Below are 27,008 nucleotides of genomic sequence, written 5' to 3' on the forward strand. Positions count from 1 at the left end.
GGGGTGCTGTGGGGTCTGGGTGGGTGTGATGGGTTTGGGTGGATGTGCAGTGGGTTTATGGGGGGTGTGATGGGTCTGTGTGTGTTTGATGGGGCTGTGGATGTGTGTGAGGGGTTTGTGTGTGTCTGTGATGTATCTCTGGGGGCGTGGGATGAATCTGTGGGTGTAAAATGGCTCTGTGCACACTTTTGGTGGATCTAAGGAGTTGTTTGGACACAGAGGCACCAAAGGACCCCAACACATGTCTGGTTCCTCGTGGTGGTCCAGCCCCATCACCCAGAGCTCTCCCAGGACAGTGGTTCCTTCCCAACCTCCCCCTCCTTGCCACCCTCTCTCTCTCTCCCCAACTTCTTTACACATCAGCAAAAAAAACCACCCAAGAAAAACAGCGAAGCCTTGAATTAATTTTTTTTTCATCACTTTTCTTCAACATTTGGGGTCTCTGTTGCCGCTTTCTCCCCCGACAGCTGTTCCTCCACGCTGAAAAAGAGCTCATTTGTGGTTTACTGCCACCAGTATTTAGATGGAAATAACCCACTACTTATCCTGCACTTGATCTGGTGGATGTAAGAATAAACTCTCCGCAGATCCCGCGCCTCTGGAGCGGGGATGCTCAGACGCTCCGAGTGCCGGGGGAGTTTTACCATTTTGTCACTCAATTATAATAATATTTCTGCTTCCAAATGTTTAAAAAGTTGGCTTCGGAAGGTATAATCATGGCACAGAGGCCAGCCTGACAATAGTAATTAATTAGGCTATTACGCATTCTGCAGTGATAATTGCTTTGCTGGAAAGTCACCAGCCATGAAAAGGACCCGGCGCGGAAATGTAATTTATCAGACGGCGGCGATCCCGTGCCGAGCCTCACCTTGAGCCCACGAGTGCTGTGCAGGGAGATGGAGGGGGGAAAATGGGAATTAGGAGTGCCTGGGTGTTTGATGCACAGGCAGAGCTCACTCAGAGCGGGCACTGAGGGCTCTGCAGGTGGGCAGTGGGTTTGTGTCCCTCACGGGCATCGTGGCGATGGGGAGAGCGAGACCAGTGCCATCCTGAACTGAACCCAGCTGCCCCGTTTTTAGCCATGTCCTCCTCTTTTCAGCATGTTTTCAGATGTTGTCTTTTTGGATGTGGATGCAGGGTTTGGTTCTGCATCGAGAAAGTGAGGATTTGGGTGTTTTGTTATAAGATCTTGGTTTTAGGGGTGATGTGGGCTTTTTCCAGGTGTTTATTCAGCGCTGTGCGAGGAATTACAGCAGTTTCAGTATTGGGTGAGCCATCCCTGTGTGGGACTCAGAGCTGCTCCAGCAGGAATCTCCCCTGGCATTTGAGTAAATTATACCCCCATCTGGAAAAGATCACTGAAAATGTTAAATATCTTTTTTCTACTGACATTTCCTACGAGTTTAGTGGCACTGTGGAAGAGCTGAGTGGGTGTCTGGCTCACCACGTACCAGTTGCCCACGCTGGTGCTGCCCTGGCACTGACATGGGCTGGAATGTGCTGGAACCCAGCGCAGGGGATGCTGCAGGCTCCTTCCCACCCCTCAATGGGGGTGCTCAGACCTCCACAGGGATTGCTGAGAAGAGGGAAAGGTTCCCCTTGGAAAATGCTTTGTCTCTGAGATGTGACCTGAGGAAGGAAATGCAGTGCAAACAGCTTGGTTTGGAGCCTGGGCCAGCTCTTTTGCCCCTGGCATGGATTAGGGGTGCACTGGGACAAGCACGGGTGGTGGAGAGGGGATGGAGAGCATTCGGGCTGGATTTTTGCTCTGCACCCTTTGGTTGCTGCCAGCTCAGGGGAGATGCAGCTCTTCAGAGCAGCTGGGGCAGGTCCAGGCATCCCCACGGCCCCGTGTCTGCTCCTGCTCCACCTCCTGTGCATTCCAAAAGGTTTGGGAATGGGGAGGTCACACAGGGCAGATGCCACGAGCAGCCCTGTGTCCCCACATCCCTACAAATCCCCCACCAGGGCTCACCCCACTGGCAGATTCAGCAGGCACAGCTCTGTCCTGCTCCAGGCTGCCTCCTCCCTCCTTTCCCCTCTTCACTGTTATTATTTTAAAGCACCCTGAAGCCAAGCATTTTTGCAGAACGCTGAAGAAAAGCCCCCAAATTCCTCCTCTGCTGGAGCCCCGGTGCTGAGAAAGTAGGTTTGTGTATGAGCTGCTATAAAAAGCCTGGCTTATACAATTTTAACAATAGAAAAATGATCTTTGTGCTCCAGTGCCTGCGAGCTCCGGAGGAGAAGGCGGCTTGCTCAGGTGGCTGCTGGATTACAAATGAGCCGTTTGCTTTGGGTTGGAATGACAGGGCCATGGCAATCCGGGCTGGAGGGGTGAGCCAGGAGCTCTGCTGGCACAGAGGAAGGGAAAATGCTCCAGTGTGGGAGCTGTCACCAGACTGAGGCCCGAAGTTCAGGCTTTGTTTTATAATTAGCCCATCGGTGGCTCAAGAGCAATTTAATTGATTATTTCCCTGTCATAACAGTGTGTCTGCTGGGTGGGCACCTCTTTCTCCATCACTGGCTGGTGTGAGTGCCCAATTTGGCTCTTTGCAGCTGGGAATGGGTCACTTCCATCCCTGATGCTTGTGCCCTCGTGTCCCTCTGCTGCCCCATCCCATCCACTCCAGGTGGGGCTGGATGTGAGGGGTAACCAAGAGGACCTGGTGGGCAGCAGCCCCTGCCCCGAGGTGTTATTGTGCCTTGAAAAATTAAAGGGAGTAAATGATTCATGCTCATAAATGTTGGATGGGAACACACAGCAGATTAACATTGTTGGGTTATTGGGATGGAGGCTGGCGTGAGTGTCAGCAGCACCCTGGTACCCCAACAGCCGAGGGGGACAGGGACAGGAGGACGTGTCCCACTCCTGATGTGAGCATCACCTCCACCCCCAGCACCATCCTGGGAGGGCTCTGGGGAAGGCCGTGTGCCGGATCCGGCCCGGCGGGCACAACAACGGGCGCGCTTCTTTATTCCTTATTTAAGCGCCGACATTAAATTATAATTTTCATTTACTCAGAGCACATCAATGATTTAGGGCGACGTGACATGGCAGCGGCACGAGGAGTTTGGCCACAGGCAGCGATGGCTGCGCGGGGCACGGAGCCGCGCCGGGAGGATCCGTGTGCCGGCACCGATCGCGCTGCCTCGGCCGGTTCCTTCCTCCAAGCCCATCCCTGACCCCTTTATCCCTCTCCCCGCAGGTGATTGCACTTAGTAAGAGAAGCAAGGAGGCTGAGACGGCTTTCCTGAGCGTTTACAAGCAATTGCTCGAAGCTCCAGGTAAGCAGCGCGGTGGCGACCTGGCTGCCTAACGAGTCGCGTGCCGGTGCCCAGAGGAGCCAGCGAGGACCGCGGCACCGACCCTGGCACGGCTGGCACCACCCCTGGCACCGTCCCTGGCACGGCTGGCACCGTCCCCAGCACGGCTGGCACCGTCCCTGGCACGGCTGGCGTCGCCGACCGCGGCCGGCGCATGGTGCTCTGGAGATCCCAGCCGAAGAGAGGAGAGGAAGCAGCTTTTGCCATCGCTGTGTTTCAGCCCCTGAGCCAAATGCATCTTGACATTAGGAAAGGAATACATTTGCTCAGCCCGTGTAGTAACACTGCGGCTATTCCCACTTGTCTGTTTGACGGTAAGTTGACCGAAACGGCCGAGCCTGGCTCGCAGCACGAGCCACGGGGACATCCTTCCTCTGTCACCCCGTCCTGGGAGGGGGAAACTGAGGCACGGGGCAGCCCTGAGGTTTGTGTTGGCAGAGCTGGTCCTAGGGACGGGTGAGGGGCTGGGAGCCCCCTCCTGCTGCTCCCCACTTTGGGGCATTTCGTGTGCGCCAGGCACGGAGCGTCCCCCGGCACGTCGGGGGCTGAGAGCTGCAAACGGCTGAAAATGCGCGGAAAGGCTCCTGCAGGGGCACTAATTCATTTTCCAGACATTTAGGAATAACAAAATGTTTTAATGATTTCTTAGGGGAATTAGGGAGACATATTTTTGTCCTCATTAAATTTTCTCCTGTGCTACGAGAACCAAATGTCAGCTCGGTTTGCAGAACCCAGTTATCTTCCCTCCCCACCTCCCCGCGCTCACCCGCCGGCTCCTCCCGCCTGCACACGCCTGCACATGGATGCACACACACATGAATGCCCCAAAACTCCTTCCCTGTGCTCTCTGCACTCCTCCTTCTCCTCTCTCTGCTTTCCACAGCATCTCTCGCTCCTCTCCTGCACCCCAAATCCTCCCTCCCACGGTTCATCCCCGTCTGTTCCATGTCCACATGTCTCTCGACAGGCAAACTCTTTGTGGAATACTTTCCAAGCGCCACATAAGTCCTGATTCGACATTTTTTGCTTTGAATGGCTGCTGTCAACACAAATCTCTGGCAGAGACTGTAACGGAGCCTGATTGCTCAGCAAGTATTTTGATAAGTGAGCTGGCTGTGTGTCTGTAATTACGGGAGAAAACCGTAAATCTTTTGGATATTGTTCACACAGATGTGGCGTGAAGGGAAGGGGGGGAAGCAGTAAAATGTGTTAAAAGCATAATTAATGTCATTGTTGTTGGGGATGATTTGATTTAAGGCTGACTTTGACTCGTGGAGGGATTCGTAGGGCGCTGGTGGATGTGTTTGAGCAGGTTGGGATGGGGTGGCAGAGGAGAGGCCGTGGTGGCAGAGAGGTGACAACACTGTGGAGGTGCTGTGGGTGTCCCGTGGGTGCACCACGGGTGACCTGTGCTCCTCCTGGAGCCAGGCAGCAGCAGCATGGAATGTGGGCTGGGTAGAATGGCCCTGGCACTGGGATTAGCTGGTGATCCCCAGGGGTACAGGTGCTCCCTGCAGCTGTGTCTGCTCGGGAGAAGGTGAGGAGCGCTCAGAACTGCCCCTGTCCCTGTTAGTGAGCATCCAAAGGAGGGCCGTGGAGAAGGGTCTGGAGGAGGAGCCGTGTGAGGAGCAGCTGGGGGCACTTGGTTTGTTCAGCGTGGAAAAGAGGAGACTGAGTGGAGCCCTCATCCCAACCCACAGCATCCTCACGAGGGGCAGTGCAGGGACAGCTCCGATCTCTGTGAGCAGGGACAGGACCCAGGGAATGGCTGGAGCTGTGTCAGGGAGGTTTAGGTTGGGTATCAGGGAAAAGTTCTCACGCAGAGAGTGCTGGGCACTGCCCAGGCTCCCCAGGGAATGGGCACAGCCCTGAGGCTGCCAGAGCTCCGGGAGCACTTGGACAACGCTCTGAGGAATGCACAGGGTGGGATTGTTGGGGTGTCTGTGCAGGGCCAGGGGCTGGACTGCTGGATCCTTGTGGTCCCTTCCAGCTCAGGATATTTTATGATTCTGTGATCCTGCTGCAGCACTGCCGGTGCCACTAAAGGATGGCCAATGACGCCAGCTAGTGGTGGCACTTACACATGTATTTATTTATTTAATTAATATATATTAACTGCATGTGTAGTGGGCGAGGGTATGGAGCGATAGATCAGCGTGCCAGGGACACACTATTCCCCAGGCTGTACCATTGGTGGGTAACCCTGCACCACGGCCCCAGAGTGATGCCCTCAGGTCCTGTTTAGGCACCTGTGACCCTCGTGTCACTGTCACCCATCTGTGCTGCTGGCCAGTGTCAGGTCTAACCTGTCCCAGTGGAAGATGTGATCCATGGAGTAAGGGATTACACCCCACTATCTCACAGGGGGTGGCAGAGCCAGCCCCACAACTGAGGATGGTGTTTCCCAGTGGGTGGGCAGTGTGGCATTAGCTCAGTGTAGTTATTCCAGCCAGGAATTTGGCATCTGCACTGCCCTGGCTGTTGTAAAGGTTTGTTCTTCCCTTCCCAAAGCTCTGCTCCCACCATTCCATCCCAGGCTGGCAGCTCCAAACAGGGAACAGCACACGGGAGGGCTGCAGCTCATGGGAAGGAAAATGCTGACCTGAGGAAAATCCCTGGTGCTTTATCACTCACACCCATTCTTCCCATATTATTTCTCATCTTGGAGGCAGGAGGAGTTGCTGGTGTGGATCAAACAGGGCCTGTCCCAGTGTTTATCTCCATGGAGGCAGCTCACAGGCTGGCACAGAGCCTTCTGCCAACACCCCCAGGGCTGGGGAGCACAGGGGGGACCCCGGCAGCCCCCAGAGTGCAGGGTTTAATTATCCATATCCTTATCTCCACTCACATAGTTATGGGAGTTATTAATGGCTGTGGGAGCATCCAGGCTGGCTGGGGCTGTGCTGCATCACTGCCATCCCACACCCCTGGGTGGGGAACCAGCCTGGGGGATGCTGAGCTGAGTGAGACACTCCAGGAGCTGAAGGATGCCATGAGCATCCCCAGAAGGGTCCCAGCTGGAGCCAAGTCCCTGTTTCAGTGACAAAGCTGACAGCACTCAACATCTGCCTCTGGATCCTCGTGGCCAGAATCCTGGCACAAACCTCTTATTCCATCCATTCGTGGGGTGTTTGTGATGTCCAGCAGAAAGAAGGGATAACATTCCCTGTGGAGGATGCTCCAGGGGATTTTGGACTGGCAGTCATTAATCCTGGGGGGATGCTGTGGGGTGTGATGGTGTGGGATGGCAGGACAGCAGTGGGACAGACAGACCCCCCCAAATCCCACTTGGAGGAGCACGTGCCTTGGCATTTCTTGTTTGCAAGGAGCATCCAGGTTGGCATGGACCAAATCTTGCATCTTCTGGGCAGGTTCACCCCAAAGTCGTCTGGTGCTGTGTTTGACCCCCAAATCCCATGACATGGCCTCCTTTATCCCGCCTCCATCTCAGCCAGGGGCTTGCCAAGCAGCAGAGCTGCTCTGTGTCCCCTTCTGAGTGGAGGCAGCCAGTTGTTGGAATTTTTTTCCACCACCCACTGTTATTATCTTTTACCCTTGGATGCCTGCCACGTGCCGTACGGTAGCATGCCCAACTCCATCCCACTTCCCTGTTTGCCTAACTTTTTGACCCTGGAGAATTCAAATCTATTTTCTTTCCTCTTCTTTTCCATGAAAAAAAACCCCAACACCAAAAAAAAAAAAATCCCCCAAACCTACATTAACCTGGCTCAATAGGAGGCATTTTCTTGAACTTATTAAAAAATCCAGACTTGTAAATTAATTTGTTCATGTTGTACAATGGCAGTGCAGATGGACTCATTAGCATGCACACAACAAATAATTATAGATGAATTTTTAGCTGGCCTGCTTAATGGGCTTGCTGGGTTAATTATGTCAATGTATAATTACATCAGCCCTGGGAGACATAATGGCACACCCCGCTGAGCAGACACCAGCTAATGATGGTGTAATGCTGACAGAGGGAAGACGGACGGGCTCCGGATGCACCTGCTTACCTCGGCACAAACCTCCATTGTCTGTGCCCAAACCAGCCCTGCAGGAGCCACCGTGCCCTGGGAGGGGATGTCCCCATGCCCCCAGCCCGTCCCTCCATGCCTCGGGGCTGGCAGGGAAAGCCAGGGATGTTCCCATGGCACCTGGAATGGCAGGATTGTCCCCGTGGCTGCTAGAAAAGCAGGACCTGGCGTGTCCCCACAGCTCCTAGAAAGGCAGGACTTGAGAGTGTTCCCATGGCATCTGGAATAGCAGGATGTCCCCATGGCTGCTAGAAAAGCAGACCTTGTCATGTCCCCATGGCTCCTAGAAAGGCAGGACGGGGAGGGTGTCCCCATGGGCACCTGGAATGGCAGGATGTCCCCATGGCTGCTAGAAAAGTGTCACTTGGTGTGTCCCTATGGCACCTGGAATGGAAGGACCTGGCATATCCCCACGGATCCTGGAATGGCAGGATGACCCCATGGCTCCTGGAAAGGCAGGATCTGGCGTGTCCCCATGGCTCCTGGAAAGGCAGGACCTGGCGTGTCCCCATGGCTTTGGGAAAGGCAGGACCCAGGGTGTCCCCAGGGCACGGGGAGGTGGGAGAGGGCCTCTGGAGGGCCATCCCTGCTGCTCACCGCCCATCCCATGTCCCGCAGACCCCGCTCCTGTGCTGGAGGCTGCCCGGAGCCTGGAGGATCGGCTGCAGCAGCTCCAGCGCCTCGAGCCGGAGCCGCCGCCGCTGAAGGATCTCAGCCGGCCCTGGAAGAAGCACCCGGAGCTCGGCAGCACCAAAGGTACCGCCTGGCTGGGGAACGGGGGCAGCCGCCTCTGAGCATCCCTGGGATGCAGGGCGGGTCCCAGGGCCAGGAGCTGCCCCCTGGCCACCGCTGCTGTCCCCTCCGCAGCCGTGTGTGTGCCTGTGTCCCCCCGCAGAGCGCAGGGAGGGGAGGTCGCTGGCAGCCGAGCCCCCGCTCCCCGGCCCCGACGGCAAAGCCAAAGCGCCCGGCACAGAGACCCCGCTGCACAGACATGAGGCAGACAAGCAAAAGTACGTGAGAGCCGCCAGTGGGGTGGTTCTGGGGCGCTGTGAGGACGCGTGGCTCTGTCCCTGCTCCTGCACGGGGGTGTCTGTCCATCCATCCCCCTTCTCCTTCTCTTTGCTGTCCGGCTGGGAGCGGTCACACCATGCTCAGAAACCCGACACCAGACTCTCACAGTGTCTGTCTGTCTGTCCATCCCCAGTCCCAGGTGGTTTTGGGGAAGCAGCAGGCACAGGCACAGCCGGGACAGGTCCCTCCTGTTGTCCCCTTCCTCGGAATCCCTGGCTCATGGCTTTGCTTGGACTGGGTAGAATCCAGGTCGCTGTGTGAACCTCATTAGATGACCTTTTAATTCGGAGGCTCTGGTGCCTTCATTGTTATTCCTTAACACGCTGCACCGGGGAAACAAATGAAGAATCTTTAAACCCTAAATTGCAGATCTCTGCGAGTAAGTTCCTGGCAAGTGCAGGCTATAAATAATGCAGAATAACTTTCCCCTGATTGCTTCCCCCTCCTCCAGTTAATTACAGGTGGGGGTGGGCTGCCATGCCCCCCTCAGAGGGGTTTCAACCTCAGGGATCAGGGGCCGTTTTCAACCCAAAGTGAATTTTTTTACACTTGGGGCAATAAACCTTAAATATGTTACCCCTTAACATTGAAGGGTAACACAGCTTGGACACATCCTGGTGTGCACCGGTGGGTCTTTCCTGGCTTCAGTGAGTGATGGGGTAGAGGAGGGGACTCTGTGAGGGGTCTCTGTGTGATTTTGGGGGGCTGTGGGGTCGGCGGTGCCCCCGGTCCATCCCTGGTGCCCGTCTCTCGCAGGGGCCTGCAGGAAGCTCAGGTCACCTTGGCCGCTCGGCTGGGGGAGGCAGAGGAGAAGATCAAAGTGCTCCACGCAGGTAGTGGGGCCGGGACAGGGGCTGCTGACCATGCAGGGCCAAGCCCCCACCCCACAGCTCACCTTCCTCTTCCTCTTGCCAGCGCTGAAGGCCACGCAGACGGAGCTGCTGGAGCTGCGCTGTAAATACGACGAGGAAGCGGCGTCCAAGTAAGTTCCCAGCAGGGCTGGGTTGTGCTCAAAGCTGGGCTGAGCCACTTTTGGCAGCACTGGGACATCTCCGAGGTGCTGCTTGAGGAGCTGAGATACTTCAAGCCACTGCAGGAACATCCTGAGTTGTGGTGTCACCGAAAGTGTGAGAAAAACACAAACTCTCCCAAAACATCTTTTAAATGTTGGAGAGCCAAGGCGTTGCTTTATTCTGGCTGGGATGTGCAACAGAAATTGTTTCATCCACTCATGCCCGGGTTATGCAGTGAAAATCATTCAATCACACCTGGTTTTGTGCCAGACCTTTCATGTATTTGTACATAAAAACCCCACAGAAATTCACATTCATTGGTCTCAAATGACACAATCCTTAGTATTCCATCTCCTACTGGTCATTAATCCCTTCACCTTCGATGCTAATTGGGACCTCATCCTTGGGTTCTCTTCTCGATCTTTTCCCAGACCAGGTGTCTCCGACCCACCAGGGGGGAAATGTTTGTTAATGTTCGCTTATCTCCTGTTTATCTCCTGGCTACTCCCAGTTCTTCCCCGGGAGTCTTTTGAAAAGAAACTTCAGGGGAGTCTTTTGAAAAGAAACTTCAGTTCTCCTCCCCCCCGGGGAAAGGCGAACAAGCCCCTGACTAAAGTTACAAAAAAAAAAAATTGAAAGTTGTATCATTTCCAACAGCGAGATCCTTATCTCTCAGCCTCCTGCCCCTGTTCTGGGGCTGTGTCTGTGCCCCCCACACCCTCTGACACCTCTTGTTTTCTGTCCCAGGGCAGATGAAGTGGCCATGATCATGACCAACCTTGAAAAAGCCAACCAGGTGAGCCAGGAGCTGACTTGGCAGGAGCTGGTGGGGTTGGCCCTGCAGAGCCCAGGGTGCTGCATGCACCCTGAACATCTGTGTGGCCTCTGGGTGTCTGTCCCAGATAAGGAGATAAAACCCCAAAACTGATAAGGGGTTGACAGACACCAGGATTGGGAATCCCTACAAAGGTGAGCTCAGGTTTCTTCCCCCTGGTGGGACCCTCTGTCCCATGTGTGGGGTCAAGGGTGTATTTGGGTTTCTGCCAGGCCCCATTTGGCTGCTGGAGCTGGCATTTGTCACCTCCAGCCTCTCACGGGTGTTTTAGGGCACAACCCACACTGTTCCTGTGGTAGATTCCAGTGTAATCTCTCTTGGTCCTGTCCACTCCTCTTAATTACTTTTATTTTATTCTGAAAATGTAGGTACAAGTAAATGGATGTGGATAATAAAAGAAGTCTAAAGAACTATTTGTGTAAATAAAACCATCCTTTTGTGTGGAAAAAAAATTATGTCCTGGAGATGGTCTGCAGCCAGTGCTGAAGGATTGGGATCAGGATCTGTGCTAGGACATGGGGACCTCAAATACATGGGGGAAACTTAAATATCTGGGCTGAGCTTATGATCCTGGAGGTGGGAGTGGGATGCTCAGGAGAGGCACAGACTCGGGCAGACCCTGGACCCTGTGTGGGGTGGGAGGAGCTGCAGTGTCTGGTGTGATTCCTGTTCTGTTCTCTTGCAGCGGGCGGAGGCGGCGCAGAGGGAAGTGGAGAGTTTGAGGGAGCAGCTGGCGGCGGTCAACAGCTCCCTGCGCCTGGCCTGCTGCTCCCCGACGGGCACCACGGGGGTGAGGGCATCCCCAGGGCATGCCAGGAGCACCCCTCGGGGCCAGGAGCATCCTTTTGGGCCAGGAGCATCCTTTTGGGCCCACAGCATCCTTTGGGGCCCGCAGCATCTGTCACAGCCGGGAGCATCCCACTGCCCTTGGGAGCACCCCACTGATGCAGGAGCATTTCTTGTGTTTGGGAGCACCCATCGTGTTGGGGAGCGAACCCAAAATGCCCCAGGGGTGTTTTCACCCAGAGGTGCTGGAACTGGCTGTGCCCTTCAGCCTCCCACAGAGAAGGGGACATGCACCCCCACAGCACTGAAATGCACCTGGGAGACCTTTAAGGGCAGAAGGAAGGTCTGTCCCTCCTCGGGGCTCTGTCACCAGTGTCCCCAATGCACTAAGCTGAGCCCTGCTTCCTGTAGGGACATGTCCAGTGGGGAGGGTGGCCCTTGTCCCCACCTTGGGAGGCCGGGAGCTGACAGTGTCCCCTCTCCCAGCAGGACAAAGTGAACTATTCCATGTGCTCAGGGTCGAGGTTGGAGGCAGCTCTGGCTGCCAAGGACCGGGAGATCCTGCGGCTCCTGAAGGACGTCCAGCACCTCCAGAGCTCGCTGCAGGAGCTGGAGGAGTCCTCTGCCACCCAGATTGCTGAGCTGGAGGGACAGCTGGCCGCCAAGAACGAGGCCATCGAGGTGCGCCCACGGGGGCTTGGGGCGTGCCAGGGTGGGGGACACGGGTCCGGCCGTGCTGTGTGGCCACCAGGAGCTGGCTGCAAGGAGTCCCCTCCTCTGCTCCACAGAAGCTGGAGGAGAAGCTTCAGGCACAGGCTGACTATGAGGAGATCAAAACTGAGCTGAGGTATGGCTTGACTGGCACCCATGGCTGCCTTGCCAGTGTCCCAGCACCACAGCTGTGACACAGCCACCATGTCACCTCTTTGTCCCCCTCCCAGCATCCTGAAGGCGATGAAGGTGGCCTCTGCTGGCTGCAGCCTGCCCCAGGCAAGTGCCGTGGCACGTCCCGAGGCGCTGGCCGGGCTGTGCCAGCCCTGCCGACGGTGCCTCCGCCGCCTGTCCCCATCTCGGCTTGGCTCCTTGCAGAGCATCTCGAAGGCAGAGGAGGCCCTGGTGCTGGGGAAGGAGGCTTTCTACCCCTCCCAGAAGTACCTGCTGGAGAAGCCCAGCCTGCTGGCCAGCACTGGTAGGGACCTTAAATTCTGTGGCATCCTGCTGGGAATATCCGTGGGAATGTGGGTGGCCTGACTGTGGTGGGGTGGGATGTCACCTGGGGAAACTGAGGCAGGAGCTGTTTGGCTGCAGGGCTGTGCCTGAGCCGTGGCCAGGGGCACTCTAGTGTGTCTCCCTCTCTCTCTTTCATCTCTAGAGGAGGATCACTCCGAAGACGAGTCAGGGAAGGATCCACTGGGCATGGAGCAGCCGTACCCATCTCCCCACCACACCCCGGCCGATGACCACGCGTCCCCCACTCCCCTCCCACCGCTGCCTGGCCCTGGCGTGGCCCCCGACGGTCCCCGGACTTTCTCGCTGTCCCCCTTCCCGGGGGGCGAGCGGCTTTCAGGGGACCCCAAAGCCCCCCACCTCCCTCTGCCCAGCTACAAGAGCGAGAGCAGCAGCGGGGCACCGCCCTTCCCCTCCTCCTTCTTCGGGGCCAAAAGCAGCACCGTGCACCCCGTCCCCGTGCCGGCCACCAGTGCCACCAGCCCGCCCGGCGAGCCCTCCGAGGGCAGCGCCGGCAGCTCCAGCGAGGAGGAGCAGCTGGACACGGCCGAAATCGCCTTCCAGGTGAAGGAGCAGCTGCTGAAGCACAACATTGGGCAGAGGGTCTTCGGGCACTACGTGCTGGGGCTGTCACAGGGCTCCGTCAGCGAGATCCTGGCGCGGCCCAAGCCCTGGCACAAGCTGACGGTGAAGGGCAAGGAGCCGTTCATCAAGATGAAGCAGTTCCTGTCCGATGAGCAGAACGTGTTGGCCCTGAGGACTATCCAGGTGCGCCAGAGAGGTGAGTGGTTGGGGTGGCCCCGGCCAACGGGTCCTGTCCCCCTCCCAGTGCACCCCAGTTCACCCAGGGGTGCCCCATGCCGTGGCAGGGGGTCTCACCAGATCCTGATGTGCTGGGATGCTGGTCCCACCAGTGGCACCCCAGGATTTTCCCTGCTGGGATGGAGCTGGCTGCTGGGTGGGATGAGCCCTGGCAAACGGCAGCAATTAACAACAACCCATGGCTGTGGAACTGCATCCCTGGACGTGCTTTACTCATTTATTCTGACAAGTGCCATTTAATTATTCATTAGGCTGTTCTGTGCCGTATGAATCAATGTGCTCGGGAATATTTCATTAAAATAATGAAGTTTTAGTGCTGCGGAACCTTGGCGCGGTGTTGGCGCTGTCATGGAATGGTGACTCCCATCTCTGGGGACAGTGGCTACTGGCCACGTCTCAGCAGTGGCAGCTGGTCACTCGAGTTCCCGTGGGGGCACCAGGACTGGACAATGCACACCCATGGTCCAGGCACCTGCTGGTTCCAGCCTGGGGGGCTCTGATTTATCCCCTGGATCTGATCCATCATTAACACTTCTCTTGCACAGCCAGGAGGGCACAGTGCCAGGGATGGGGACATGGTCTCTGTGCCCATGTCTCTGCTCCTGATGGGGAGAGGGTGCCCTTGGTTGGGATGAGCAGGGTGGTGGGAGATGCTGTGCCAGAGGCAGGAGCTGGCAGCCAGGGCTACCAGGACTCCCTGTGCTCGGGTAGCGACTAATCGGGAGTGACATTTGTCTTCAAACCAGCATCCCTAAAAATAACCGAACATGAGGAGCAGTAAATACTTCCTGACATACAAGTGGAGCTTGTAAAACCAGCGCTGGTGACAAAGCTGTTATCCTGCCTCTTTGATCAGGTAGCATCACGCCACGGATCAGGACACCGGAGACCGGCTCTGACGACGCCATCAAAAGCATCCTGGAGCAGGCAAAAAAGGAGATTGAGTCGCAGAAGGGAGGTAGGTGCAGCCATGGGGGCGGCTCCAGGGGTGGCCAAGTCCCTGCTCTGCCCTGTGGCAGCAGCACCCAAAGGGGTGCCAGCTGCTGAGTGCTTTGTGGCTGTGGGTCCCGTCCCAAAAATTGGCTTTTTTGGGGGTGTTTCACCCATTGGCATCCATGGAGAATTTTAGGGCATGATGGAAGGAAATACCATATGGGATGGAAGAGTCCCTGTGCAGCAGAGTTCAGATCTGGGCTTTCAGAAACTTTGGATGCACTCTTTTTCCTCCCCCCGGCCCCAAACCAGATGATTAAATGAGTATTCAGGATCCATCTGGCACGAGGTATCATTAAAGCAGCTGCTCTCACAGTCAATTACAAGAAATGAAATACATTAAAACAGGTAGTCTGCTGAGAAAGCAGAATCCTGGAGAATTAAATTAGACAGGAACAGTGGAAAAACAGGCAGGGAAAACAAACATGTTTGTCTATCGCATTGTTGGTAATGGGATTTATTTTGCAATCATCAAAAAAGAAGTTGGCTTTGAGTTGGGCTGTTGATGCTTTTGCTTTGTGGATGCTGCTGCTCCAAACCAGATTGGGATAAACCACTTCTCTCCCACACTTTGACTTGTGGCCACACAGTAAACAGCATGTGCTGCTCCTCGGGGCTGCCCTCACCCCTTTTCTCTGCAGGGGAGCCCAAAACACCATCAGCATCACAGGCAGTGGCCAACGGGGCAGGCAGCAGCAGCTCGGAGGACGCCATCAAGAGCATCCTGGAGCAGGCGCGGCGGGAGATGCAGGCGCAGCAGCAGGCGCTGCTGGACATGGAGGCGGGGGCCGGCGGGCGCGGGGGGGACGCGGCGCCCACCGAGCGCTCCACGCTGGGCACCGTCAGCCAGAACATCACCCCCGCCCTGGTCAAGCAGGAGGAGGGCAGCGGGGCCAGCCCTGGCCCGCCGCAGACGCCCCTGGCCGTGCTCTCCCCCGCCGCCTTCGTCCAGAGCATCATCCGCAAGGTGAAGTCGGAGATCGGCGACGCCGGCTCCTACTTCGACCAGCACTGGGCGTCGGAGCGGAGCCTGCTCAGCCGGCCCTACACCTCCGTGTCGCCTTCGCTGTCCTCCTCCTCCTCCAGCTACTCCAGCATGGCCAACGGCCGGGGCTGGCCGCGGGGCGAGCCCAGCGAGGGTGGCACCAACGAGGACGAGCTGCAGCCGGCGGACGAGGAGCCCCAGCGGCTGTCGGAGATGAAGGCGGAGGGAGCCGGCGCGGAGCCGGCGGCTGGCGGGCGTCTGTCCTACTACCCCACGTACGTGCCACGGACCCTGAAGCCAACGGTGCCGCCGCTGACGCCGGAGCAGTATGAGATGTACATGTACAGGGAGGTGGACACGCTGGAGCTGACCCGGCAGGTCAAGGAGAAGTTGGCCAAGAATGGCATCTGCCAGAGGATCTTTGGAGAGAAGGTACCAGCCTGGAGAAGGGGGGGTCTGGTGTCTCCTCTGTTCCATGACCCTGAGCCTGGGGCTCATTGATGGCCTTCACCAGCTCCTTCCAGAGTCTTCCTTTTCCTGATCTGTTTCCCCTTGGAGGACTCTGAGTCCTCAGGTCTGAGCCAAGCCCAGTCTCCCAGTGGCCACCATTAATTAGTCGGTGTCACCTCCCACCAAGAATGCCCAGTCCCCTAAACAGAGCCCTTTGGGGACCAGCCTCCCAACCCACTGGGTATCCCAGGGGGACCCACCATCAGCACCCATGGCAGGGGACAGGGGGTCCAGACGTGCTGTGGGGCAGTGGGTGGCAGTGGGTGGCACCCTGCTCCCCCTCCCCTGACAGGGGAATGGAGGGCAGGCGGCTTCCCAGCACGGGGGGACTGCAGCCCACCTTCGGTGGGTGACACCTGCGTGGTGCCCAGGTGCTGGGACTGTCCCAGGGCAGTGTGAGTGACATGCTGTCGCGGCCCAAACCATGGAGCAAGCTGACACAGAAGGGTCGGGAGCCCTTCATCCGCATGCAGCTCTGGCTGACAGACCAGCTGGGCCAGGGGATCAGCCAGCAGCCCACACCTTCCCAGGGTAAGTGACATCACTGTCCACATGTGCCATCAGTGTACCCACCACTTCTGTGTCCATCCCCTGCATCCCAGTGAGTTTGTCCTGCTCCTACCCCAGCACTGGGAAGAGCTATCCCTGCCAACTCCAATAGCAACACCCAGATCCTGGGAAGCCCCTTTCATCCCCAACCCCCTTCATTTAAAACAAAAATAAAAGGAAAGCCACATTAAAAATCTTGGGCTTTGTGCCTGACATAAAGGAATAACTGGATTTTTTGTGTTATATTGGTGGCATTTTCTCTCTTTAATTATTCCACCACCACCATCTCCCACTTTGTAGCCACTGAAGAAGTTTGGCTGGTATCCCTCTTCTCTAGAGGGCAAAGCCACAGGCATCCCCCAGATGCCCTTCCTGCTCCCTGCCCTGTCCCCTCGCGCTGACCCCTCTGCCCTGGTGTCACACAGCCAGCCCGGCGGAACCCCAGCTGTCCCCCTCGCCGCCCCCCAGCCCCTCAGAGCACGAGAAGAGCTGCCAGGAGCCCCTCACCCTGGCCTTGGAGAGCAGCAAGGAAAACCAGCAGCCCGAGAGCCGCTCGACACCTGCGCTGGGCGGGAAGATGTATCCCAACAGCCAGGGCCCCATGGGCATCCAGGAGATTGTCGCCATGTCCCCCGAGCTGGACACCTACTCCATCACCAAGAAGGTCAAGGAGGTCCTGACAGACAACAATTTAGGTGCGGGCCCTCTCTCTGCCCAGGTTTTTGGGAGCTGCTGGTGAGACTGCATGGATCCAGCACCCCAATTCCTGTAGATATAACCCCCCCCTCCCAGACATTGTTCTGTGGGTGCTCATGGGAATTCCAGGAGGATGCTGGCTGGGAAATGGGGTGCACCTGCTCTGCAGGGGGACTGCAGCGCCCATCCCACTGCTCTACCCTGCTAACCACCTCTGCTTCTCCTCCGCCAGGCCAGCGGCTGTTTGGGGAGAGCATCCTGGGCCTGACGCAGGGCTCGGTGTCCGATCTCCTCTCCAGGCCCAAGCCGTGGCACAAGCTGAGCCTGAAGGGGAGGGAGCCCTTCGTCCGCATGCAGCTCTGGCTCAACGACCCCCACAACGTGGAGAAGCTGCGCGACATGAAGAAGCTGGAGAAGAAGGGTGAGGGATGGGGTGACACGGCCCTGCTGGGTGCTGAGGGGGGTCCTGGGCTGGGGGGCGAGCGGTGCCAGCTGGGTGTCCTCTCCTGCAGCCTACCTGAAGCGCCGGTACGGGCTGATGAGCGCTGGCTCGGACAGCGAGTCCCCCAGCGCCCGCTCCGAGTGCGCCAGCCCCAGCGCGCCGCCGCAGGACCTCAGCCTGCTCCAGATCAAGAAGCCGCGGGTGGTGTTGGCGCCGGAGGAGAAGGAAGCCCTAAAGAAAGCCTACCAGCTGGAGCCATATCCCTCCCAGCAGACCATCGAGCTGCTCTCCTTCCAGCTCAACCTCAAGACCAACACCGTCATCAACTGGTTCCACAACTACAGGTATGGGCACTCCTGGGCTTTGGGGGTGCTATGCCACGGAGGTGGTGTCACTTCTCCCCTTCCAGCTTTCCCCATCACTATTCCCTAGATGGGAGGTGCAGACCCACTGGAGGTCCCCAGGTTGGTGGGTGGTGTTGGCTACCTTGACCAAGTCATGTTGAGCATCTAAAGTGGTTTCCATGCTCACATCCACCTGCTCACTCCAGAGCGGGATCTCTGCAAAGGGGGAGGGAATGCCTTATGGAGGCTGCTGGAGCATGGGATCCATCCCCACAGCAGCCCAGCCCTGGGGAGCAGCACAGGTTTCATCCTTGGGTGACATTGGAGTGGACAATGTGCATGGGGCAGTGGGTGGTTGTTGCCACTCCTCCGTGGTTGTGTCCCGCAGGTCACGGATGCGCCGAGAGATGCTGGTGGAGGGTGCACAGGACAATGACACGGACCCGGAGCAGAGTGGTGGGACGGCCATCCCCGGGCGCCGGGCCCCCCACAGCCCCGACTCGGACACGGAGGACCACAAACCCGTGTTGGTGGGTGGGGAACCCCCCTGTGCCGCTGTGCCCGTGAAGGTGAAGGAGGAGCAGGGCGATGCGGGCGGCTGGAGCCGCCGGCGGGACTCACGCAGCCCGGCCGGGGCGGCCGAAGGGACCGGACCTCCCCAGGAGGAGCAGGGGGCAGCCCCCCACGCCGCCGCCCCCAGCCTCCCGCGGCGGGGAGGCCGCGCCGGTGCCACTGCTGGGGGACCTCCGCCGCCGCCGCCGCCACACCCCGACAGCTCCCAGTCCTCTGCAGGGTCATCCCGTTGCAGCTTGGTGGTGTCCCCAACGTCGCCCTCGGCAGCTTCCTCGCCCGGCCTCACCGGCTCAGCCTCACCAGGACCGTCCTCTGCCGGGCCGGTCTCGCCGGCGCTTCCACCGGCTCCCGGCCCCCGGCTCAGCACCAGCGTGCAGCGGCGCCATGAGAAGATGGCCAACCTCAACAACATCATCCACCGCCTGGAGCGGGCTGCCAACCGCGAGGAGGCCCTCGAGTGGGAGTTCTGAGCCCCCTGACACCCCAAATATATATATACACCCCCACACATATATATATTTTGATAAATGCAGTGTGCACCGAGAGGTGACGAGTGGCCGGCGCCACAGAAGAGAAGCGCCCATGAAAAAGAGGGGACCCCTCTCTATGAATCTGCCCCACCCCTCTGGCTTTGTTTTAAATGTGAAAAACTGGGAACAATTTTAGAAAAGAAAAAACAAAAAAACAAAAAATATTTATAGACCTCTTTTAGATATTTTAATAAAAGGATACTTTGGAATTTATTAACAGCTTAAGCTGCTTTGATATTAAAGATAGCTATAAAATCAAGATGATGTAGCAGTCGTGTCATTAAATGTACACTGAAGTCTTGTAGTTTGCCACTGGATGAGATTAAAAACAAATAAACAAAAAAAAAAAAAAAAAAAAAGAAAACCAACCCCACAGAAAAGACTTTTTGAGCAAAGCCATCAAGAAGCACTATGAGACTGACCAAATTTAAGAAACTTTTGCAGTTTTCACCCCTGTCTGTAAGACACTGCATCGCTTCTGCCCCAGCCAGAGACTGCGTCCTAGTCCCTGAAGACTCTAAAGCCCCCAACGCCATCGAGTATGTATTTAGTTCTGGTGGTTCATGTTTTTGGAAGCCTTTGTAACACAGAATGTCCCGTGCGGTTGTATATGTTGTAGAAATGTCTGCAATAGCCTTCTGGAACAAGATGTAGCATGGTCCCAACGCCGTCCCTCGCGCTTCCTCCAGCCGGCAGCCGGTGGCAGCTCCCATCTTCCCATCTGCCATGGTGCAGCTCGTGCCAGCTCCCCAAGGAGGAGAGAAAATGAGGCAAAAGCAAAGAAAGCAACCCGAGTGAGCTTGGGATTTTGGGAGTGGGATGGGAAAATGTATCGGGGTGCAGTGCTTGAGGATGGTACCAGCTCGCTGGGGATGGAATCCATGGCATCCCAGTTCCCAGTCCATTCAGGAAAGATGGAGCCTCTGAGCTTTGGCTCTGGGGCAGCAGTGCTTGAGGTGAGCACCCAAAAATCGTGAGCCACCCACTCGCAGGCTGAGCCCTGCTCAGGGCTGCTCCAGCATCACAGCCCAGTTTTTAGGGAGAGCACCTGGGCAGGAAGAGCATCCCCTTCCCACAGCCATGTCCCAGGCAGTGGATGTCAGTGATGTCAGGATGAGCTCTGGGATGTCACAGCAGGCTCCTGCCTAAATTGGGCAAGCTCAACCCTGAGCTGGGCAAAGCACCACCGAGCTTTGGCTTTCCAGGGCTGATGCTGTGCAGACACAGGAGCTCAGTGGTGGCGCCATCCCAGTGTGCTCCCTATCACCTCCCTGACCCCACCGCCTCCAGCCAGCCTCTGCTAACAAAATGCCTTTAAACAATGTGGAGTGTCCCACGCTGGGCTGCTCTGCCCTGTCCCCTGCCCCCACAGCATCAGCCATTGCCCACCAAGGCCCTGCCAGGCTCCCACTGACTGATTTTCCACTGTAGATGTTTTTATCAGAATAGAAGGTATTTTTGTACTCGGGTGGTAGTGGAGCAATGCTGGGTGAGGGCACAGCTCTCCTTGCCTGCCCCTCGTGCCCTGACAAACCCCAGGGTGCCCATGGCTGCTCTGCCACCGTGCTGTGGAAGGTGGAGGTGTGACCACTGCCTGCCTTCTCCGTTGTGTGCTAGAGGGAGCTTTAGTGGAACGGGATTGGAGGAAGCACTTGGGATAGTCCTGAGCACGGCAATCCTGTTGTATGAAAGCCAGCGGGACACACCGGTCACGTTTTTGTTAGGCTCATGTTCTGTACTTCAAAAGTTTCTATGAGATCAATGAACTTTGTTTAACAATTTTGGAAGGAACGAGTTCTGTAAAGAGCCACTAAATACAGAAGTTGGATACGACTCTGGCCGTGGGGTGTGTTTTGTCTGGAGGTGATGGAATGGGGACCCCTCTCACACTTGCCCAGTGCCTGGTGTTGGCACCCTCAGAAGTCACAACTTTGCTTTGGGATTGTGGCAAGAGCTCTCATTATCCCAGTGCCTGGGGGATAAAAAAAGAGGGTTTTCAACGGGGTTAGTCCGGCTCAGGGTGTGATCCTGCTCTATGAAATTCCTGTGCTCATACCTGATGCAGGTTTGCTTCTGCCCCTGGGGTAGCTCAGCATCCTGCAGCGTGAGTTTCATCTTGGTTTATCATAAAATCATTGTTTCCCGGGATGGTTTGGGTTAGAAGAGACCTTAAGGATCATCTTACTCCAACTCCCTGCCATGGGCAGGGACACCTTCCACTAGACCAGGTTGCCCAAAGCCCTGTCCAGCCTGGCAGTGCCAGTGGCACCATGCCCCAGCACAGCTCTTGTTCAGAGCCATCGCTGGGCAAGTCAGCAGCTTCTGACACCAGGCAGGGCTGTTTGTGTCTGATGAATTAATAAATCCATATGTTGCATATCTGTTTGAGCTTGTTTGTCAGCTAACATGTTGGGAAGGACTTTTTTTTGATGGATATCTGAACGTCTGGAGAAGCTGTGCCAGCTGCCATGGAAACCAGGATCTTCCCCTGCGGCAAAGGATGGAGCCACGAGAACCATCTGGGTGCAGCTGCACCCTGGCTGCCCTTGGCACTGCTCCAAATGCCAGATTCCATAGGGAGATGCCATGCCTGGCCAGGGACAGGCTCCATGCTCTGCAGGGCTCTCGGTGAGCAGGTGGCCCTGGCTGGCTTTGTGCCTCAGTTTCCCCAAGAAGTGATTGCCCAGCCTCTGCCAGACCCCGTGTTAAAGAGAAGCTGGAGACATTCATGCAGGTGGGATGTGTGGGCAGGGAGATGGGGATGTGCTGGCCACTTTCACAAGGGCAGAGTCCTTGGTCCCCGTGTGGCATCAACAAGGGGACAGATATTTTGTGCTGGTTAAGAGATGCCCTGACATGGGACCACCCTGGCACTGGGTGTCCTGATGTTTCCAGGGTGGCCCCATCCCATCTCACCCCATCCCTGCAGGCAGATACGGCGCTCCAGGGCACTGCAAGACCCTGGCATTGGCCATGTCCCCTTCGGGTGACACAGTCCCTGATCAGCCCCACAGACATGGTGGGCACAGAAGGAGGATTAAAATAAAGCAATAAATTAATTCCCACCTGGACCCCCCTCCCCAGGGGCTAAGAGGCACAAACAAAGACCACGGATGGGAGGGAAGTTCTGAAACAACTTTTATTGTAGAAAAATCTTGTGCCTGTCCCAAGGGAGCAAAAGGAGCTGGAGCCACCCAGGCATAAGCCAGGGCACCCTGACTGCTCCCCCCTGCCCCAGGGTGGGTCACTCCACCTCTGGGCCAGCAGCTTGACTTTCTGATGTGGAAATAAGATAGAAACACAGGCATGAGACACCAGCTTTGCTCTGGTTTGGCACATGAATCATTCCTCACGCTCTGCTGCTGACACACACATTCCCATTTGCCACCACGAGCAATGCTTCCCCTTAGTGAGCTGGCAGGGGCATGATGTGCTGTCCCAAAATACCCACCAGCAAAGCACTACCTGCAGCTGCTGAACTCCCCCAGGGTCTGACCCCCCATATTCACCCTCCAGGCTGCAAGCAGCAATTGCTCCCTGTGAAATGCCCGGGGCTGGGCGTCACCAGCTCCCCGGAGCATGCAGAGCTGCTGCTGCCATTAAGGAAGGGCTGCGCTCACTGATATTTTCATTTCAAACCACATCCTGCTGGAGCAGAGGGATCTGGCAGAGCTCAGCCGACCTCAGCCTTGTGCTGGGCCGGGAGGGGAAGTCTGTGGCAGGCTCTCCACTGTGGAGCCCACACGGGAGAGATCTCAGGCGGGCGAGATCCCATCACAATCCTCCTCCAGAAGTTGTCAAGGCGTGATCCCACTGCAAGGACACCAAGAGGCCCCAGCACAGCCAGAGCAGAGGTCGATTTCCAGGAGGCTTCAGTCAGTGAGCGGTTTGCAGTTTGCTCATGCTGAGTGGAGCACTCCAAACCCACATGGGCACCCCTGTGGTGCCCATTTCCCCATCACAGACCAGCACTGGTGTCCCTTGGTGCCCAGCCCTTGCTGGCACCACCAGCAGGCGTCCATCACCACCACAGCCAGGTCTGCACACCCCGGGGTGAGGAGGGGACATGGCCATCACCAAGGACGGCCACCTCCACCCTGCCCCAGCTCCTGGTAGGTTCCCAGGGCTCATCCACCGCTCAGGGCTGGGAGCCACGCCGTTTCTGCTGCCAGTCCTGCCGGAGCCGGGCCACCTCCCGGCTGTACTGCTCGTGGAGCCGGCAGAATGTGGACGGGCTCGGTGCCACGGCCGGCCCGGCGCTCGCTGTCCCGCCGTTCGACACCCGCCGGCGCGGCGGCAGCGGCGGCGGCGGCCGCGGCGCCCCCTCCTCATCGTGCCCACCGCAGCCAGAGGTGTCGGGCGGCCGCTCCGGCCCCGGCACGTTGTTCCACACCGCACAGCCGTTCTCCTTCGGCGGGACGGCGGGCAGAGCCGGCAGCCGCTCCCGGCACTGCTCCAGCCCCGGCGGCATCGGCTTCCAAGGGCCGGGAGCGTCCTGGGAGCCTCCGCATCCTCCGGGCAGCCCCCGGCTCATCTCCTGCAGCTGCTTCTCCAGCTCCCGCACCACCAGCCGCATGTAGTCAAAGCTGGCTCGGGACAGCGACTTCACCCACGACTCCATGGCCGCCTGGCTGTCCGCCGCCAGCACGTAGGTGCGGGACTTGCTGCCGCCAAAGCGGATGGCGAAGGCGAAGCTCTCGGCCGAATCGCAGAGCTCCACATTGCAGCCCTCCAGCACGATGACGCCCACGGGCTCCCGGCTGTCCCGCTCCTCGAAGTAGAAGAGCATGTTTCCCTTGAGCACGAACCAGCGGCGGTGATAGGCCGTGTGCCGCTCGCCGCGCTTGTAGAGGAAGCCGGATTTGTCGGCCGGGGAGTCGCAGGTGGCGTAGAAGGCCAAGCTCCGCTCGTTCAGCTTCATGGCTCCGCGCCCTGCGGGGACAGAGGGTGCTCAGCGCTGCGCCTTGATTGCACGGAAACGAACCATCGCCTTTTTGTTCGTGCTGGCTGGCGGCAGCCCTGGCGCCCAGGAAATGGAGCTGCTGAATAAACAACGCCGGGATAGCCGGGATAAGCGCGCTCCCAGATACGGTGCTGAGTCCCGCGGATGCCCGGTGGGCTCTGGCTGCCCAAGGCTCGCTGGGGACGGGGTTCACCCCCCCACCACCACCCCGGCTGAGTGTTTTCCCACGGAGGAGCCCCAGGCAGGGCCTGTCCCGGTGCCTCACGTCACCTGGCACAGGTGACCTTCCCGCCGGCGCCGCGTTTTCCGGGAGCGCTCCTCCCCGCGGCGCGCAGGGAAGGTTTTGGCCGGCGCCGCGGATCTGGCTGCCGCTCCAGAGAGCCGTGGCCATGAACCCTGTCACCCGGGCAAGGCCACCGCTGCTCCTGTCCCCTAATCGCTGGTGGCCTCGCCGTGCCACACTTTGCACTCACCTGGACTCTACCTCCGGTCTGCGGCGGCCACCAGCATCAACGACAGGCGCGTGGCCGTGGTGGCCGTGAGAGCGCTGGATCCGGGCTCGGATGGTGCGAGGGGGCTTTGGGGCACGGCTCCCGCACGGCCACCTTTGTCCTCGGCTCCCACCGGCCCGGCCCGGCCCGGCCCCGCGGGCGGAGCGCTGCTCCCGCCCGCCTCCGCCTCCGCCACCGCCCATCCCCGCGGCCGCGGCCGGGAGGGAGGAGCTGGAAAAACGCTCCGGAGCCCGGCCCCGGGGCAGGGAGCTCCTGGCTTGGTCCAAAACCTGCCGCAGGTCACGGCTCCGGGCACCGGGACAATAGCGGGGAGAGCGAGGGGGGAATGCGGGAGAGGTGGGGGCACGCACTGGAGGGTGGAGGGGATATCCCTGGATGAATGTATGGGTTTACTCGGGGATGTGCACATGTGTGGGAAACCCAGGAGTTTAGTCCTGAAGGTGGCTGCACAACGTTGAATTTTTGATCACATTTTGGAGGGAAAGAATTGGGATTCTAGGAACATCTGGCAGGGGACGGGCAGAGGTTGGTGGATGAGGGGGCTAACACAAGCCCCTCAAGGAGGGCTGGTGGCAGGACATGGACTGGTCCTGTGGGGGTGGGGGATGCTGCAGGGGACCAGGCTGCAAGTCCTGGCTGCTCTCCTGACCTTCCAGCCGTATCCTTGGGCCACAGCCGCGTGTGGGGTGGTCTCAGTGCAGAGGGACAGAAGAGGCTGAGTGGGGACAAGCCTCCAGTCTGACTTTGCTCTTGGTTGGCCTTCCAGGCTCACAGGACCACCTTGGCAGTGTTGCTGTCCTCACCGTGTCCCAGTAAATACCAGCGTCAAGGATTTGCTCTCCTTATCTCCTTATCCTTATCTCCTGTCCCTTTCCTCCAGTTTCTTCATCCCCCTGCTCTGCTCCACAGCCATGTGTGCATTTTGGCAATGGAGGCACTGGCAACAATTTTACAGGTCCCCATCCCAGAAACCCTGCTGTCCCTGACCTCTGCCACAGGTTGTGGTTCACTCCCCACCCACAGATGCCATTTTTTCCCTGCACAGCTGCTCAGGACTTTGCAATTTTCTGCTTGTGTCAGAGGTTTTCAGTTCACCGAGGGTTTTCCTTGTCACCTGCAGACTTTCACTTTCAGGCTATAAAAAGGGATTCAAACCAGCACTAAAACCATCTGGGCTTTATCTTCCCTCCTGAGCAGAGCAGCTCTGTTCAAGGTCGCTGGTGGGAAGCTCTTGGGGCTCTGCAGCACTTATCTCCCTGCCTAGCTCAGAGATGCCTTTTCACATGGCAAGATTAGAACGGGAAGGGCTGTGGGGAGAAGCAATATCTTTATTAGAGCAGCTCGGGTAATTGGAAAAAGGCAACAGCGCTCCCAGCTCTGCTTTCCTTTCCCGGGACTCCAAAGCCACATGTTCATCTTGCAGAAGTTGTTCCTCTTCCACAGCCGCTCTGGAAAATCATCCCAATTCCTCAAAAACACCGACAAAATTCCCCTGTGGATTTTTGCTTCCCATCGGGTCTCTCTTGGGACAGTCACGTGCTGCTGCACAAGCTCCAGGACTTCCCTTTCTGAGCAGCTCCATATTTTCCCCGTTGTCCCCCAGCGTCCCCCCAGGAGGAACCCCAGACTTCATTCCTCGGTTTCCCCATTAAGTTTTGATGGGAAAAATGGGAAAATGAACTCCCATGTTGGGCTTGCCCGACAGCAGGGGAAAAGGGAGAAGAAAAGGGTCTGAAAGGAGGTGAGGGGGTGCCAGGAGCATTTCTGGACGTGGGATGCCCTTGGCCCCCGCTTCCTGCTGCTCCCATGACCGGTGACTTGGTGTGATTACACAGCAGCGAGTGCTGGAAAGCTCAGCGAGGTGAGCGGGGGCTCTGAGTCACCCCCAGTGCCGGGAATCTCGGGGTGCTGGGGGTGCCGGGGGCTCCCCGGCAGAGCCATCCCCCCCTTGGGAACCCAGATGGATCCCAAGCCGTGCCTCGGTGCCTCGCCGTTCCAGGCGAACGAGTCCCGACTGTCACAGAACGCGGGCGTGGGGCGGGCGCGGCGCTCTGGGGGTGCGGGACCTGCCCCGCTCCGCTCCCACGCGGGGTTCCCGTCCCCCGCCGCCTCCAGGCCGGCACCGGGGCTGCCCCCGGGCAGGCGGGGAAGGGCCGGAGGCGGCGGCTGCAGCGCGGGGAAGGGCCGGGAGAGGGCGGCGGGAGCCCGGGCACGGCGGCCGGGGCGCGGCGGGGCTCGGCGGGGACAGCCAGACCCCGTCAGTGCCTCCATCCCGCTCCATCACCGCCTGCCCATCAACACCCCCTCCATAACCAACCCAATCATCCCTCAATCACCACCTCCGTTACCGTCTCCCCCACACCCAACCTTGGTAAAAGCCAGGCTAAGATTTTGGGGAGGTGTTTTCTAGCTCGGCACAGACCCTCACAGCCAAGCACTTCCAGATGTTGTTACCCCCTCGGGGCAGGTTGGGACGGACAATTCCTCAGAGTGGGATGGAAGAGGTCACCTGAAACCCATCACATCGCACCTTGAGACGTGCGAATGAGCCGCTTAAAAACCACCCCACCCATCCTGGAAACAGAATGGGGCAGAGCAGAGCAATTAAGGAGGGAAGCGGGAAGGACGGCTGGAGGCTGGAAAAGGGCTTTACACAGCAGAAGAAAGCAGCAATGGTTAAAAGCTGAGGGCAGCGCAGAGCGGAAGGGAAGCAGCAGCGCCTGAGTGAGTGAGTGTGTGTGTGTGTAAGAGCATCTGCGCAGCTCCACACACACAAACAAAAAAAAAAAAAAGCAG

General features: G+C 57.9%; 2 protein-coding genes across 19 annotated transcripts in view; one reads left to right on the forward strand and one right to left on the reverse strand.

Annotated features, from left to right (window-relative positions):
* Positions 1-20,570, forward strand: part of CUX2 (cut like homeobox 2) — a 62,713-nt gene extending 42,143 nt beyond the window's left edge. For 3 of the 16 annotated variants that reach the window (XM_077187964.1, XM_077187963.1, XM_077187962.1), the window contains exons 2-19: positions 3,207-3,638; positions 7,980-8,117; positions 8,257-8,371; positions 9,189-9,265; positions 9,348-9,414; positions 10,193-10,241; positions 10,966-11,070; positions 11,553-11,747; positions 11,855-11,913; positions 12,008-12,255; positions 12,439-13,074; positions 13,972-14,073; positions 14,750-15,525; positions 15,975-16,134; positions 16,578-16,847; positions 17,081-17,269; positions 17,361-17,634; positions 18,023-20,570. In XM_077187964.1, the coding sequence (XP_077044079.1) occupies positions 3,479-3,638; positions 7,980-8,117; positions 8,257-8,371; positions 9,189-9,265; positions 9,348-9,414; positions 10,193-10,241; positions 10,966-11,070; positions 11,553-11,747; positions 11,855-11,913; positions 12,008-12,255; positions 12,439-13,074; positions 13,972-14,073; positions 14,750-15,525; positions 15,975-16,134; positions 16,578-16,847; positions 17,081-17,269; positions 17,361-17,634; positions 18,023-18,677 (4,275 nt within the window). In that variant the 5' untranslated portion in view covers positions 3,207-3,478 and the 3' untranslated portion in view covers positions 18,678-20,570. Of the gene's footprint in view, positions 1-3,206; positions 3,639-4,453; positions 8,118-8,228; positions 8,372-9,188; positions 9,266-9,347; positions 9,415-10,192; positions 10,242-10,965; positions 11,071-11,552; positions 11,748-11,854; positions 11,914-12,007; positions 12,256-12,438; positions 13,075-13,971; positions 14,074-14,749; positions 15,526-15,974; positions 16,135-16,577; positions 16,848-17,080; positions 17,270-17,360; positions 17,635-18,022 lie in introns of those variants that run through there. The other 13 variants (XM_077187969.1, XM_077187966.1, XM_077187967.1 and 10 more) reach the window with 13 other exon arrangements.
* Positions 20,571-21,858: 1,288 nt separating this feature from the next.
* Positions 21,859-27,004, reverse strand: PHETA1 (PH domain containing endocytic trafficking adaptor 1). 3 transcript variants are annotated; one of them, XM_054645877.2, is made up of 2 exons: positions 24,174-27,004; positions 21,859-23,669 (listed from the first exon to the last, which is right to left on the reverse strand). In XM_054645877.2, exon 2 carries the CDS (start codon positions 23,656-23,658, stop codon positions 22,876-22,878), a length of 783 nt encoding a protein of 260 aa, XP_054501852.1. In that variant the 5' UTR covers positions 23,659-23,669; positions 24,174-27,004; the 3' UTR covers positions 21,859-22,875. The 3 variants fall into 3 exon arrangements, with proteins under 3 accessions (XP_054501852.1, XP_054501853.1, XP_077044094.1); XM_054645878.2 differs by having other exon boundaries at positions 21,859-23,776; XM_077187979.1 differs by having other exon boundaries at positions 21,859-23,779.
* Between the last annotated feature and the right edge of the window lie 4 nt (positions 27,005-27,008).

Source organism: Agelaius phoeniceus, chromosome 18 (genome assembly GCF_051311805.1).
Source record: "Agelaius phoeniceus isolate bAgePho1 chromosome 18, bAgePho1.hap1, whole genome shotgun sequence".
NCBI lineage: Eukaryota > Metazoa > Chordata > Aves > Passeriformes > Icteridae > Agelaius > Agelaius phoeniceus.